The 16194-nt window shown below is 39.4% G+C and overlaps 1 protein-coding gene across 2 annotated transcripts in view; it reads left to right on the top strand.

Moving 5' to 3' along the window:
• Window positions 1-16194, top strand: part of EPHA4 (EPH receptor A4) — a 148449-nt gene that overhangs the window by 55519 nt on the left and 76736 nt on the right. For both annotated transcript variants that reach the window (XM_006266068.4, XM_059730942.1), the window contains exon 4: window positions 3423-3578. In XM_006266068.4, the coding sequence (XP_006266130.1) occupies window positions 3423-3578 (156 nt within the window). The remainder of the gene's footprint in view (window positions 1-3422; window positions 3579-16194) is intronic.

Genomic DNA, 16194 nt, shown 5'->3' with positions numbered 1-16194 from the left:
CTGTACTTGTGGCAGAAAACAATCTGTTTAGAATTTACCTGCTAGGAAAACTGTATTTTTTAAATTTTATATTTCAATATAAATATATTTATTTATTTTCCTGGAAAGCTATTCTGAAAATAGGCTTCATAATGTGCAACTAGAATTTTCAAAACTGACTAAGCAAGTTATATATCTTAGTCCTATTAAAATTTAATAGGTTCTTGGCCCATAATTCTCTACAACTCCTCTTTCTGCAGTCTTAACTGTATTGCTGAAGAATGGTGTAAGAAAAATAGGCTTTTGCTTGCTGTGTTCAATAAGGTCATTTTTAATTTAACATAAAGACAAAATACATAGAGTTTCTTAAAATCAACATGTGTGTGTGGCTGAGTCTTTGCTTCAGACTTATTTTCACTCTTTGTAAAAACGGAGTGATTCCAGCAAAAATATATGGGCATCATAATTTTGGTTCTTCAAACTTGGAAATATTTCTGTTTAAAATTCATTTTTGCATATCTCAAGATGATTGTGTCTTAAAATGTACCCTTGCTGTTTGTGGGTGATCTGAATGGAAGAAAAGATTCCCCCCCCCCCCTCTTTTTTTCTAAAACTAACAGAAAGAACCAATTAAGGCAAAGCTAAGGAATTGAATTCAAAGTTTGTATTGCACATGTGAACTAATCTTTTTACAATGGAATCTTACGAAAGCTGTGTAAGAATACCATTCAGGCCCTGTCTTATCCAGCAAATCCTCCCCAGAAAAGGAGCAGAATTGAAGAATTGTCATGAGCAAGCAATAAAGACTTTCATAGAAGGGGTTCTATACAGTCTTCTTGTTTGTCTACTAATTCATTTCCATTCTCAAATACTGTATAATATCCTAATTAAAAAAAAAAAAAAAGAGTCCACTGCTGATCATAATAGGTGTGTCAGTTGTATTTCATGCAAAGAATAACCTTTACAGGGTTAGATTCAAGGTTTAAGTTAAACATAATGGAACCCCAAGGAGTAAAGGACTACTGAATAAATGTAATGTATTCTCTTGTGTTAAGTTCTGAAGTATATGAATCTTTGAACATACTGAAATAAAGAAAACCATGTGTTTAGTAGTAGGTAATTTTGTATAGCTGAAGCAAAATGTCTGTGTGCTTCTGATGCTGCCACTGCATTTAGAAAGAGCTTTCCTCAGCTCCTGAAATATTAATGACCAGGGTTTAATGTAGTAGGAAACAATATGTTTCATGAAACAAAGGGAAAATTGAGTTGTAAAATTTCAACCTTACCATGCTAACTGTTCCCTTGATCCCTCCAAACTACAGATTAAAAAAAAAAAGGATAGAAATCAGGTAGTTTCACAAAATGGTATCCTCCTTCTAGTTTTGTGATTTAAAAAAAAACGCTGAAGCCATAGCAGACTCTCCTTCTATTTTGTTGGACTAGGTTATTGTTTATAGGCACATCTTGATATTAGAAACAGTCAAATGGTAGTCGTTCATGTAATGGTTGGTGTAAGGCATTAGTAAAAGATAAATAGTTGAATTTTTAAAAACGCAAAAAAGAAGTTGAGTTTGCAAAGTAAATGTGATTAACCATAGTGTGTGTTTTCAGTTCTCTCTGTCTAAATTTTGCCATTTACAAATTATTCTGGTTTGAGTTATAGAAGTGCAAACTAGAAATAAAGCCATTGTTTTGACTAGAGCTGCAAGTGATTTATGCTGGTGTAATCCAGTTCAGAATTTGTTACTTTAATGTTGGTGGGGTTTTTTTTAATCAGTTGCATAAGGGGTAGCATTATTACTTCAGCTTCATTAGACATTGCAACTCAGATGTCAAAAAATAAAAGGTAATTTTGTCCTTGTTTGGCAGTTATTCACTACAAGCACAATAACTCATTTTACATAAGTTGGTTTTGTTTACTGTGACCAACTGAATGACAAGCAGTACAGTGGGTTTGTATTTGTGTTCAGGAACTAATTGTGTTTGATGTAGGGAGCCTAGGTTTGACCCAGTGCTTCTTCCTTTCAAAGCTGTGGTTTCTGATTTTAATCGGAACCCCAAGGCCATTTGAAGCAGAGCCAAAAAGCACCTTGCAAGTTGAACCTTATCTAATTACGTGATGCGCATAAACTTTGGAAGCATAGATCTTTATCATTGGAGAAATGCATTTTTATAAGACTCTTTGGTCCAGTGAAAATTCTTTGGTCCAATGACAGCCAAATAAGGAAGAGGGAGATTTGATCTCACAGTGCTCATATTGATGATATGCCACATGTCATAAAGTTTGGACTTGTTAAGTAAATTCCGTAAACAGCTTTGGTTAATAAGAATGAAGTAATGCCTTTACAAACATGTTGCTAAAAGTCCTGTCAATTTACCATTAAGAATTTTTTTTTTCCTTTAAAGAGAATTTAAAACAACTTGCTTGATCTACATGGGGAAGGAGAAAAGCTTTTAAAGGAAATACATCCAGCTTTTTGAAGGCATGCATTTAACAACAAAGGAACCCTAAAGATAGTGTAGGTGATAAATGAAGAGATGTAAGAGTGAGTCATGCTGTAAATATTGGGAATAAGCCTCCTTGTTTACATGTCTGTCTTCATAAAAACACCTAGATATTTTCTCTCTTTCCTTAAGGGTTGACAGCCAATGGTGTTCATTGACTTTTATCTTTAGCCAGGGGAGAGCTTTCTAAGATGACATACCTGTGGACCCCTATTAAACCATGTTGCTAGTGATACTAATGAGATTTTTCCAAGTGATGTAAAAGTAGCCATTTTTATAAGCATTGCATTTATGAAGGTGATGTCACTGAAGGCTTGGCAACTGCACCTAGGATTTAGTTCCAGCAGAACAGCTATTGGTATACCCTGATTTTTGAGGAGGGAGATCATGCTGATTTCCTCCTTTGGGAACAAAGAGCCAGATTAATCCTGCCTTGCCAGAAGGGAGACATGCCATTTCCTGACATGTTAGACTAAGAACCTCCTTGCCAATCACAGTGGGTGCCTATTCCACTCCATCTCAAAAATTGGCAACATTGACCAATCAGCCTACATTCCTTAAGTGGTCATGGAGTTAAACAACTGTGCCCTGTTTACTGCACTATATGTATGTGTGCATGCAGGTGGGTACAGGAGGCAAGTCCATGTATAGCTCAAAGATGAACCAGATTTTCCAGCAAAGTCAGTAGAATAATATGTTTGTAGGTGCTGTTGTAATGTCTCCAGGCCAGCTTGGTAAAAGACTCTTGTTTGAACTAGAAACGGGCATCCCTGGAAGCAAAGTTGGCAATTAAGAGGTGGCTGGTTTGTTAATTTTTCACCTGGGGCTAAGTGGACATAATTTAGTTTTGTGAATTCCTAGACTTTGAATAAATGATGCAGCAATTTATTGTCACATCCTGGGAAATTAACACTCTCTGTTCCTGTCTCTCCATCTAGCTTGCAAAATTGGATACTACAAGGCTCTCTCAACGGATGTTGCCTGTGCCAAATGCCCACCCCATAGCTACTCCATCTGGGAAGGCTCTACCTCCTGCACCTGTGATCGGGGCTTTTTCCGAGCGGAAAATGATGCTGCCTCCATGCCCTGTACTCGTAAGTCAGGTTCTCTTCTCTCTTTCTGTACCCTACTTCTTCCTTTCTCTCTTTCTGCCTTAATAATTTATTTAAAAAATATTCCTTTGAGATACCCATCCCACTTAGAGAAGAATTGCTCTAGTAGTGATAACAGTTTTTAGCAACGATTCCTTTTCAAATGAGTATATCCAACCTATCAGTACTGGGTCTCTTCCTAATGTAAGCATGTAATGAAATTCGTAATTAATGAAAGATCAAATAATTTCTTTTTAAAGTATCTTACCAGTAATCAAAGGTCCTGTTTCATGCCTCATTTATATTTTGGTGCCCCCTAAAGACTTCAGCCCAGGTTGAAATTTTGTTTTGTCGGACGTGGTACACACACAGGAATTGAGAGAGCCTCTGTCCCAGACAGCTTACAGTCTAAACGGTCATTACAAATGCCATTTGGAAGAAGAGAGAGGCACAGAGATGAACTGACTTGCCTAAGGTTGCACAACAGGTCAGTAGCAGAGTTGGGAACAGGAACTAGAGCTCTTTAGTTTCAGTCCAGTGACCTCTCCCATCAGATTACATTATCCCTCAGGCTTTTAAATATTAACATTCATCTGTATTGAGATACTTGCACTCATTAACTTCAACTGAAAGACAATATCAGGGTGTTTAGTGAGACGGTCACTATGAACGACTTCATATTTAGACTCTGATTCTTCTAAGAATTTTAAAACACCTCCTTTTAACAACTCCTCCTCCTCTGTAAATCTACTAGGCATTTATTTGCCAACTCTTCTTGGGCAAGTGACAGAAGTCATTTAGTGAATCTGTGTTTAAGTAACTACTCCGGAAGAAGTCTCTAAGTTTGTCCACCTGTCCTGACATGATGTGGAGAGGATGAACATAAACATCAGAGGCTCTTTCAAACTGATTTCAGGCTTTAATCAGTTCTTACCAGTTGGTTAAACCAGGTGACAAACCCAATTCCCTTGTGCTGACAGCTATAATAATCAGGCACCTTCTTTGTTCATTATACTCTCTTTAACCCTGGTATTCTCATTCAGCCCTGTATTTAGTAATCGCTCAGTGTGACGGCACACTAATGAAGAAATAAAACACAGTATCTGAGATCCATTCTTCTAGCAAAAAGATAGACTCTGCTCCATTGGCTTGTAAAATCAAGTTTCTGTTCACTTCGAGGACTATTAGACCAGGCGAATAAAAGTAGCATTGGGTAATTTGGAGGGAAACACCTAGAATGGGCTATGGATTGATCACTTTTTTTATTATTTCTAATTTTTTTTTTTAAATGAAGAACTTTAAACTTTCTGGATATGGGGGTGGGTTTTTTGGGTAAAGGTTTTGATGCTCAGGTATCAGATTCTTTTAAAAATAAACTGGCTGCTCTCCTCACTTTCATCTTGTTTTCTAAATTAGGGGAGGAAGACTGTTGCAGCTTTCCATTAGCCTGATTATACCTGAATGTGAGTGAGAGAGAATTAGAGCTCCTTTTTTTGTCTTACACAGTTTACATGGCAGGTAATAAAAGCTACACCAAATTCCTGGTGCACTAAACTCAAATCTGTTCTCCAGAGTTTAGAATATTGAGACTTCAACCCCAGTGTCAGGGATTTGATGAGGAATAGCTTTATGTTCTTTGTTTAGTGTTCAGTCCTGTAAACTTATTTAAATCCTTGCTTGTGTCTGTGTCCTGTAAATATGGGCCAGATATTACTCCAAATAATGCTAGTGTAAATCCAGAGTAATTCAGATGAAGTCAGTATTTACTCCTGTTTTAAAACTGGTGCCCGAGAGACTGCAGATATGGCTGAGCAGGTTTGCATGGGTGTAGAGGACAACAGACTTGGGGCCACAGGTTGTAGTAGGGACCTGATGGGAGGACAGGTGTAAATTCACAGATATCTTTACTTAGGGTTCAGAAAATACCTTTTCCTTCAAGCTTGTCTTTTTGATGTGTCATTGCTGAGAAGAGGGGCCCCTTTATCCTCGCATACAATTCTCCTCACTCTGGATTTGCCTCATTGCCCAAGTCAGGAATTAAGACTTGCAATTCTGAAGCACAGTGGGCTTGTCAGCTGTGTGTTTGGGCATGGAGACTGTATGAATGACCTGTAATACACTTGAGCACAAACTGGAAAACATTGTCATTGTTTCTCTCTGGAAGCATGGCAAAAGTTGTATTAATGCAACTCTTCAGGTCTTCATTATACTTTAGTACTTGCTGAGAAGATGGGTCTGTGTCACAAGGTTAGCACTTTAATGGACTGTAAATTGCCTATGGAATACACAAATCTATGAAGCTAAAAAGCAACCAGTTTCAGTCATGATCCTCTTTCCTGAATTTGTCTTCATCTGCGAGGGTGCAGATTGTAGATGAACTTCACTAAATTCTATACTGGCTTAAGTAGGTGTTATTTCTACTTGGTGAGCGTTGCTCCAATTTTACATCATTTACAACAGTGCTCTTTAACTGCCTATACAATACATACATTTTAAGATGGTACAGGACAGTTTTGTATTGTTTATATTGTCTGTTTGATCAAGATTGTTAATAATTTTTCATTTGGAACATTTTACAAAAGAGATTATTACTATAGACTGTCCAACTTGAAATCTGTGTGAGTTAATGACCTTGAATAATTCAGTCTGTTGTGCCATCCAGCCAGAGACTGATTGATTAATATTTTGGTTTAGCCTAAAATATTCCAGAAGCAGCTGCATTTAAGACAGTTCATACTAGAGGTGCTTAGCGCTAATGAGGGTAAATTTAACCAGATGCATGGCAAAAGTATCTGCTTAAAAAAAGCTTTCTTCAGTGTAGGTTATCAAGAAATCGAAAGAACTCTGCTTCAAACAGCAAACGTCACTTAGCTTGTCTTTACATTTGCCTCTTCTAATTGAATTTAGTGCGCTGCTATATTTCCTCCAGAAAGTATATTGTTTTTAAATTACCATTTCAGTCCTATTACTCAAGGCCCCTGCTTCTAATGCTTTCTGACAGTTATCAACATAATGAACCATAATGAAATGATGAGCAATCTACAGTGGAAACTCAATGTGGATTCCACTAGTGCTGTGTGACTGTTGTTAAAATTTGAATGCAGATTAAAATAACACTGTCCTTATTTGTTTCCAAGGTCAGGGATTAAAAAAAAAAGGGCCTGAAAAGTCTAAGCACTTTAAATTTGCAAATATTACTGTCTAATATACGTCCTTGATCTTATCCCCTCACCTCTTCCTGCCCCATGTTACACTAATAAATATTTCATAGAGAAAACTTTGGCCTATATTTAAAAAAAAAAAAAAAAAAAAGGGTGCAGTTACATGCCGAGTTTTCGTGTACTAGTATAATAATCATATATACAAGTGACTGATTATACAAACAGCTCTCTTGACTGCCCATCTACTTACTATAGCTGTTTATATTTTTTATATAAACAAATATGCCACTCATTTAAAAAGAAAAAAAAAAAGGGACCTTTTCTGCCTGCTAAACAGACTCTAATTGTCACCTCTTCTAATTTTATATAATTTTTGGTCAATCGTTTATGCAAAGAAATGAGAAAGTAGAGCATATGATGTGTGGTCATGAGAGGCTCTGGGTAGCAGGCAGTGGTAGCAGAGATGCATTTTGCCCAAGGTTTTCCACACGCTTGTTCTAACAACTCACTTGGATTGCATTCAATGAATAATTCTACTGGCTCATCTACAAAAGATACACTTTACAATAGATGAAGTTTACAATCGTATGTGGCAGCATCCTGTTTTCAGAAGACGATATTTCCACAAGTAATAATGCTGCCCCATCTTTACAGAAGATCGCTGTTCTTAAACAATTGATTTAGGCCATGTATAGCCAATACATTTGTATTGGGAGAATTGCTGCTGTGCCAGTAGAAAATGGGAGTGTCTAAAGTTTGCTCATTTTTATTGGGGGGGAAACATGTTCTTCCAAGAGAGATCTTCCAGGTGTCATTCCCTTTGTGGGTCTTATAAGACAGGTTTTGTTGTATGAGGTTCCACTTCATTTTCAAGGAAAAACAATCCATAATTCATAGCTAATGTAGACTGCCATTCTATATAGCTTCTTTGTACAACCTATGTCTAAACAACGCTTAGAGTAAAATAATTTAATTGCAAAGACATACCAATGAAGAGAAAAAGAGATGCATGAGGCATAGGCAGTAAGAGGAGAAAGGTTTTTTTGTTTTGTTTTGTTTTGTTTTAGATGAGATCAGGGAAAATTATTTGGGCTGCAGATATATTGGAAGCTATTTTAATTGGCAGGAATTTCACAGGAGATGTCTTTCTCACTGTACCCAGTGACATCTGATGGAAGTTTTGAGAAGCTGGGTAAAGGAAAGAAAAAATAACTCATTAGAAAGGGATGGAATAAGTCTATAGGAGGTTTTAAAAGCAAAGATGGCCCAGATTCTGATATGAATTGGGAACCAAGGGAGTTGCCTAAGGATGCATCTTTAGAATCACTGGCACTATAATCAACAGTCAATTAAATTGCAAGATCCACTTGAGATATTAGCCATTTTCTGCTTCTCTTTGTCCAGAACTTTAAATTAGTACTGACTGACTTGGGAGTACAGATTATCTTGGGAGTCTGATGTGGCCAAAAGCAGAGTCCAATAATGCAACTCATACTAACACAAAATTCCCATTTCAGTAAATCAGAGGTGTTCCACAGTAAAGAATTCCAAAATTACTCCAGTAACGTAAAATTATGTTTGTTTTTTTTCCAGTCCATACCCTCTTCTGTGAAAACACCAAAGAATCTTCTCCCATCTATAGTGGGTTTGGGCTTTTTCTTTTCACCAAAAGAGCAATTGTTTGGATAGTTGTTCTTGTCTGCAGCATGCTAGTTAGTGAAGATGTGGTTACACACCTAAGCATATCTGAGAATGCAAGTAGCCACACATGTTGTTCTTAAAAGAGTTTGCTACTAGAGGAATTAGGGGATTCAGAGTCCCTGCAGTGGCTGCATGTGAGCCTCAGGCTAACAGGGGTAATTAGAGCTTCTCAACTATCTTAAGAGAAAAGGAAATATCCACTGCAATATTCTTTAAATTAAAGAAATGATGCCTATTATGAATCTGGTAACCAAGGTTCTTTGGCCAGTAAATAGGAAATGATACATGCCAAGAAAATGGACGTTTCTATAGCTGGCTCGGTTCCAAAATCCCTCATCAGGCAAAATTCCCACTGAAGTGCTCTAGGAAGTTTTGTTTGAATAAAAAACTCAGAAAATCACTGCTTTGTTTACTAAATCAGCTGTTCTAGTTGAGCTATTAAAAACTGCAAACAAAAAGAAGGAAGAGTAGCAGATGATTGATATTTCAAGTGGCCACTGCATTTAGTGGTCTGTTGACTTTGGCCCTAACAGTTGTAAAAACACATAGCCTGTAATGATAAATGATCAGGAATACCCATGCAGCTAAGAAGCAAGGGTTGCCCTAAGTGGTGCTGATTATGTAAACTAGCCTGCAGCAACAAGAGAGCTGTCCACAACTGCTGAAAGAAAGCAATTAGTGGCAGCAACATATACAACCATCAAGGGAAAACGCTGGCTTTATTTCGGAGTCAAAACTTACACATCCCAAGTGTTTACTCTGTGTTATAACCTGTCTTTCATCTGGAGAGAGATTAACAACAAAGGCTTATCTGAAGGGCTTCGCTGAAGGATTATTGACAGCTCTAAATTTGTACATGATTAATGAAGCTTTATGAAATGGAAAGAGGAGGCCAAGGGTGCTACTTACTGAAGGCTATGCCTTGCACCAGTGTCCCCAGCAGTTTTGTGAGACAGCATAAGAGCTTAATGGAATTGATTAGTTAGGTATTTCTTCTTTTTTCTGTGCATCCACTTGGAAATACTGCATTCATATTCAACTTCATGTCTCAGGAGTTGAATTTTAGAACTATAATGGATTTAAAAAATATATGTTGTTGTTGTTGTTACAAGATTTGGGAGGTTCTGGGGGGTTCTTTTTGCACATCAATATTTTGTTTTCTTTTTATCTGTTCTTTTTATTCTTCTGTACCTTGAATGCAATGTCTGCCTTTCAAACCTCATACAAGGGAGGAAGTGTTTGACTTTTTATGACTCCTTATGGATAATGTATTTCCACTTAAGTTTTCTTGCCATTAGAGGAACTGACATCTGGACATTTACCCCCAGGTGCCAGCTGTTCCTGTATCTTATCAAAGCCTTCACTGCTTGTCTATAGTCTAGCCAAGGCCAAGTTGCTCATTTAAATCAGTCCTATTCATACCAGGTCTTCTTACGTTGCAGTGAGTCATAGCCACTCTTCTCTGTAGTAAGACTCTCTCTATTATGTGGCAGATTAGGCTCTCACTCACATAGGCCCCCCTTCAAAATCATTGCATTTGCAGATGGTTAGCATCTTGCTGGATCATTCACATAAATAAGATAATTTTTCTAAGGCCTGATCTAAAGCCCACTGAAGCTGATGATAAACTTTTTACTGACTTCAGTGAGCTTTAGCTCACACCCAGAGCTTGCATTTTCCTGCATTTAACAATATGTTTTTAGTTTCTTGGTTTAAGAGTGAAGGTTACAATCAGTTTGAACAGCAGTGGGGTGTATTATCATTTTATTATGTGCTAGAATCATTACCATTCTTACCAAGCTAAGGTCTGCCTTTCCAGTAGCAGGATAGAGAGATGATTTTTTTTTTCCCCCCCATGGAGAACACAGGAATGGTTAAAGAAAATAACAGTCCTTTTTACATGTGCAAGTTCTCCTTATATCTGGTGGGAATTGCCAGGAAAGCTTCCTTCTGGGCTTCACACTGTCAAGCAAGCATGGACTGAACGAAGGGTGACAACCCGCTCAAAAATAATAATTATCCACTGCATGTTCTGCACAGGTATCTTGTTATGTGATGGATAAATATTTTTTTTTTTTACTCTTTCTTTCTAAATGATTTCTTTTTTTTTAAATTCCAGTGCTGAGAGGCCTGATGTTGCAAGGCCTTTAGGCATTGATTTTTAAAGGTATTTATTTGTATGCCTAATTCCCTTTGAACAGCCAGACATGAGTGTCTTCTGAGTCTGGCCTTCTGAAGGTCATCTTGCAGGAGTCGCTCAGTATTTCACAGGACAGAGCTTTATGAAAGACTGGTCCCAGATTAGTGCCAGGTGGTACAGGCCAGGCCCTGAATTTGCCTAGAAGAAACAACTTTCTGTTTCAGGAATGCTAATAGCTATGTATGGAGCATCCAGTATAGTGTCCCAGATTTTGCTAGCTGAAACCTGGCCTCTTTTATGTAGTTTCTAATGAGCAAGTGTCAGGATCACAGAATTCACCTTAACTAATATCCTCAGCTTTGAGGCCATGGCCTGAATTGGCACAATGAAAGGAATTGCCTCTGCCTACTAGTTGCAGTGCCTCTACTAACAGAGCTCAGTCACTGCGGTCTGGCAATGTGGGCAACTCATACAAGTAGTTCTCACTGCTCAATCTGTTCTGTCTAAACAGACATTAGTTTTCAGTACTCTTAGTCTAGCACCTCTCACCAGCACTTAATTCACTTTAAAAGCATGAAGAGTCACATTCCCCTGTGTTGTTGTTTTATCTAATAGCAAATGCTTGCATTGCTAAGATGCTCCATAATGACTTCCCAGTTCATTAAAATAATAACACTTTATCTTAAATGCTTAATTCTGGAAAATCAAAGAAAAAAAGGGGAAAAAATAAACTCTGGTTTATTGCTTCTGTATAACAAAAACAGTTCAGGAATCTTGTCAAGAAAGTGTTTGTCACTGCTACAACATTTATGCTGGTTAAAATGCCACTGCAGATACCATTCACAGTACAGACCATCCAAGATCTTAGAATGCTCATTTAAAAATGGAATTCTGACATGCTATCGAACTGAGGCAGCTTTTCCGAATTGAGCCATGCTATAAATTCCTCACCATGCACTATCATTATATAGAACAATGAAGTAGCTCAGGAACAGTTTGCCTGGAATCCTTTATTTCTTTGTCTCCTTTTACTGTCCTTAATTCCTTACCTCTAATCATGTACAATTGCTCCACTAAATTAACTGGTATAGTGAAAACAGTATTCTCCATGCCAAACAAGTCTATCTGGTCCAGTCATGGAAAGCTATAATGGAATTTACTGTAATCACACACCCACAGAGGCTTTCACAGAAACACCTTGTTGGGTAAATCAGTAATAAAAATACAATATGTAAAAGAACTGATATTAAAACCTTAGTCATAGTAACAGCTTGCACAAAGTTCCCTAGAACAGTGGCTTTAGATTTCTAAACAGCTGGTCCTAGATTTTTTTTTTTTTTTTTCAAAAGGCTTTTGGACTAGGAACAGGCATTGCACATAAACCAGTTTCAGTGATCAGAAACTGGTTTAAACCTGTACCAGAACAGATGTTCAGTGTACATAAACCAGTTTGAAAATGACACCAGTTTGAGGTAAACCTGGTTGAATGTAGTATCAGACTTAACTGATTTGGATCAAACTGGTTTATGTAATGTCTGTCCCAGACCCCTTGCTGGTTTAAGTCTAAAGACTCCCCCACCATATGGCATGCTCTCTGGGCTAGGTGGGGCTCTTTGCTCCACATCAGAGCTGGCCCCTTCCCTCTGCTCCCTAACTGGAGCTCAGCATAGATGGCAGGCATCTGCCTGGCTTCCCCCTGCTCCCTCCCCATCCCCTCTGCCTTACACAGACACAAACATTAGCTAGCAGACCACATGCTGGCTACAGTCCATGTTGTGGCAGATGGGACAAAGGCAGAATCAGCAGGTGGCTGGTAATGTCCCTCAGTTGTTTTCTTAATTGTGTGATAAACACTGAGTTAGGGGTGATTAAACACTATGTTAACAATTCCCTGCTGGGCTGGTCATAAGCAGGGAGGGTGGTGACCCCTCCCTAATCAGAGCATCCAGCTGAGGCCTGGTCACACCCCCCCCTGACTCAGCACTGTAGAAGGTAAGGGAAGCCCATGGAGGGCTAGCTACCCCTGGCTTCTAGCCTGAGTCACTGCAGGCATGTGCCTGCATTTCTGGGATGTCGGTGCAGTTACAAACTGATTCAGCCTAGCCACCTTAGGATAACCTGAAAAGACTGAATCCATTCAGGCTCAGGCTTTTTGAATGTCTGTCCCTATCTTTTAAGACCATGTAGGTCGAGAAGGATTCGGAGCAGCAGGGAAATAGGCTAGGTTGGGATTCCTAGGGTGTGTCTCCATGAAAGGCCAAACTGTGTTTGTGTGTCACAGATCATGGGTAGTGTATGCCACAGTACGCTACCTCAGTGGGAATACTGTGGAAACATTTTGCCCCATTCAGGCATGGAAGGAACATTTTACAGCACCATCCTTTGACAAAGTGCAGTATTCACTTCGCCTCATGCAGGTAAGTTCTTTTCTACTGTGTAGTGGGGACAGGCAATAGGCTAGGGCTCCATCCTTTATTCTTTTTGCCCAGTACTTTCCCAACATTGGCAGACCTTTACAGTGCTCGCACATTTGAGTGTCAGGACTATGATCGTGCCTAGGCATGTGCATAAAGAGCCTGCCTTTCCTTTTCTTTGGGTATGCATGAGTTGCTGGACATACAGTGAGTAGACCATTATAGAAGCATTGATCACCTACATATGATGTTTCTTGTGCTATATGCCTTTGTGATGGGTTGATGCATTCACATATCAATGTTGGGGGGGGGGGGGTGGAGGCAGAAAGCTCTAGAACCACTCCTGCGCCACTCTAGTCGGGCTGTGCAGGCAGTTGGGCTCAGTGGCAGGGGTGGAAGCAAGTGGGTTCTATCTACTTGCACAATCCCCACCAGCCCGGAAGTAGGCTTACAGAGGTGGAGGGTTGGAGGAAGCTGAGAATGAGGGTGTAGTCACCCTCGTAGCATCGGTTACTGCTCTCGCACTCGCTTTTACAAAATCCTGGATCTTCCCATAGGCTGTACCATTATGTTTTGTGACTGTTAATCTTTCTACTCTCTAGTTAGGGACATTGTCTGTGAAAGTCGCAAAAAAACCCCCAAACCCCTACTAAAAATAAAATACTGGCTCCCGAGTGGAAACCAGCAGCCCTTACGGCCACTGTGGCCCAGGCTGCCAGCATAAAAGGGAGCAGCCAAGTTGATTGTCACCCCCGCCCCACTGATTGGCTGAGAGATGCCGGTCAGAGGGAGCTGCTGATTGGAATGGGGTGGGACCACACAATGGATAGCCCTCTCATCCAGTCAGCAGCAAGAGGCAGGGCCACAGGGACTTCTCAGCCAATCAGAGGTATGGCGGGGGGGGGGGGGGGGCTGCCGTGATAAGCCCATGAAAATGGTGGTTGGCCCCGCGACTTGTGTGTGAAATTGGCCACCTGCCTCCTTGATTTGGGTAGGTCCCTATCCATAGTGCCCTGTTCTTTGGTTAGAAAGAAGGGATTAGAGTAATTTCAAAGAAAGGGTTTCCATTAACTTCAGTGGGCTTTAGATATTGACACTAGTGGTTTTCTGACAGGAGCTTGATGTTTTATGGGGAGGAAAAGAGAAGATAAGGGGATGGGTGAAAAAATTAAATTACAGCATGAGAGGTCAGGGCATGAGAGCTGGCACATTTTGAGTTCTCTTAGTACAGGTCTTCTGTCAGTGTGGGTGTTCTTAACTTTTTGACAAGTGGTCTTCCTGAACATGCATTTGGCTGGCAGTTTGAAAAACAACACTGTGCTTAGGGTTGATATTGACTGTAGCAAGATAAAAGCCAAACATGATTTAGTAACTCTTTCTTTTTTTGTGTCCTTGTGACAAGGCATTTAGCAGAATTTGCAGATTTGTTGGAATCTGACAGGCCACACCATGAGTGTTTCTACTGTGGCCTTGCACTTGTGACCTCTCTGGGCTGTCAACCGTGCACCTTAGTACCCCAGCTCCTGATCCACCATGAGTGGAGGGAGAAGAGTCCATTAGGTAGTTTAAGATTAAGGGGAAAACAGCAATCTGACAAGGATTATATTTGGGTTAAATGAAAACTCATTAAGATTTAGAACTCTTTTAATACATCTCCAGGCAATAGTAAGTGGAGTACGCTGATATGAAACATACACGCCTTGTTCTGCCAAGGTTACCTGTTTGCTTTTTGGTTTGAGTGATTTAGGATGTTTATTTGCAAAGCAGAATTCATGGCATCTGAGAGAATCCAGTGAAAAACTTCTCTTCTGTGACTGGCCTGTGGGACAAATACTCATCCCCAGTTATACTACTGATAAATAGACTGAACACAGGGTGATCAGTGTCACTCAGAAGAGAAGGCCTAAGAACACTGCAGTAGAGTTTGTTCTCCATCTCTTCCACAGGGCAGGAATGTTTAATGGTGCACATGCCCCTGAAATCAGGAGACTGGCTTTAAAACTTTTTTAAAAAGTTTTTAAACAATGTGCGCAGTCAGAAGGCACACTCTTAAACAGCTTCTAAAAATCTTGGGGTTTGGATTCTTTTTGATTTTATACTTCTGTTTTTTGAGCCTGTGCAGCATATTCGTTTACTTTGTTTTCATGGTTTTCTCTGCTACTGGGAAGGCTGTATACTTTTTAAAACAAGAGCTGAGATTCTCATGTAATAATTTGATTCAAGTGGATGAAGCTTTTAAGAAAGCACTGATAATCATGGCATTTATGATCAAGTCACCAGAGTTGGCAGCATGGTTACAGATGTATCCTGCCTAATTTCTCCCTGACCATCACTCTCTCAAAACTTCCCTCTGCAAGGGCACAGAAAGGGAATGTAGCATTCTGGCCTGCAAGATGTTTGGTTTCCACATGAGATCTAGTCTGTTTGGTCTCTCCACATGCTTGCTCTGCCATGGAAAAACACTTGCTCCACTGGTTATTGCCCCTCATATCTCTGAAAGGATTTTCTGCTATGTGTCATTGAAAGGATTTTTTCTCATTTACTAGAGGCAGCTCTGTTCTCAAAAACAAAGCAAATGCTGATCATAGGTGATGTAGGAGATATGCCTAACACTTATCAGCAGGTTTGTCAATCTGAAAATTCTCCCTGCTCCTAACTCCATTAGCAAATATACACCAGAATGAAAGAAAATTGCTTTTCCCTTGCCTTAATGTCAGTCCACCATTTGGTAACTCCCCCACATCTTCCTTTGTATGGTGGAAGTAGTGTGCTCATCTCTGCAACCTGCAAACATCTGTCTCTCTAGTTTTCCGCTTCATTGCTTCTCTGTTTAGACACAGCCATGCCACATACTAATTACTAACTTTTTGCTTTTGTGGAGCTTGATTCATTGTGGCACATTTTCCCACGTGAAACTGGACCTGGAGCCTTGGAAAATGTCTTTAATATCTTAATGGACATCAGAGTAACTCTGGTCTTAATCCCAAGATTGCTGCAGAGTCAAATGTAGGCAACTGCTTTTTGTTTTTAATTATTATGGGCCAGATTGTCAGAACCTTTCTTATATTTTGTACTTACCTCATGAAATCAATAGGACTCCATGTAAAAAAAAAAAAAAAAAAAATAGGTACCACTCAGTGAGAATAAGGATTTTCCAGCCTGGTCCTGCTTTAGAAGCGCACCATAATGGCAATAGCTTTGCA

This window comes from Alligator mississippiensis, chromosome 7 (assembly GCF_030867095.1).
Source record: "Alligator mississippiensis isolate rAllMis1 chromosome 7, rAllMis1, whole genome shotgun sequence".
NCBI classification, from domain to species: Eukaryota; Metazoa; Chordata; order Crocodylia; family Alligatoridae; genus Alligator; species Alligator mississippiensis.
Note: the sequence above shows the minus strand (reverse complement) of the source record. Positions and strands in the feature narration are given on the sequence as shown.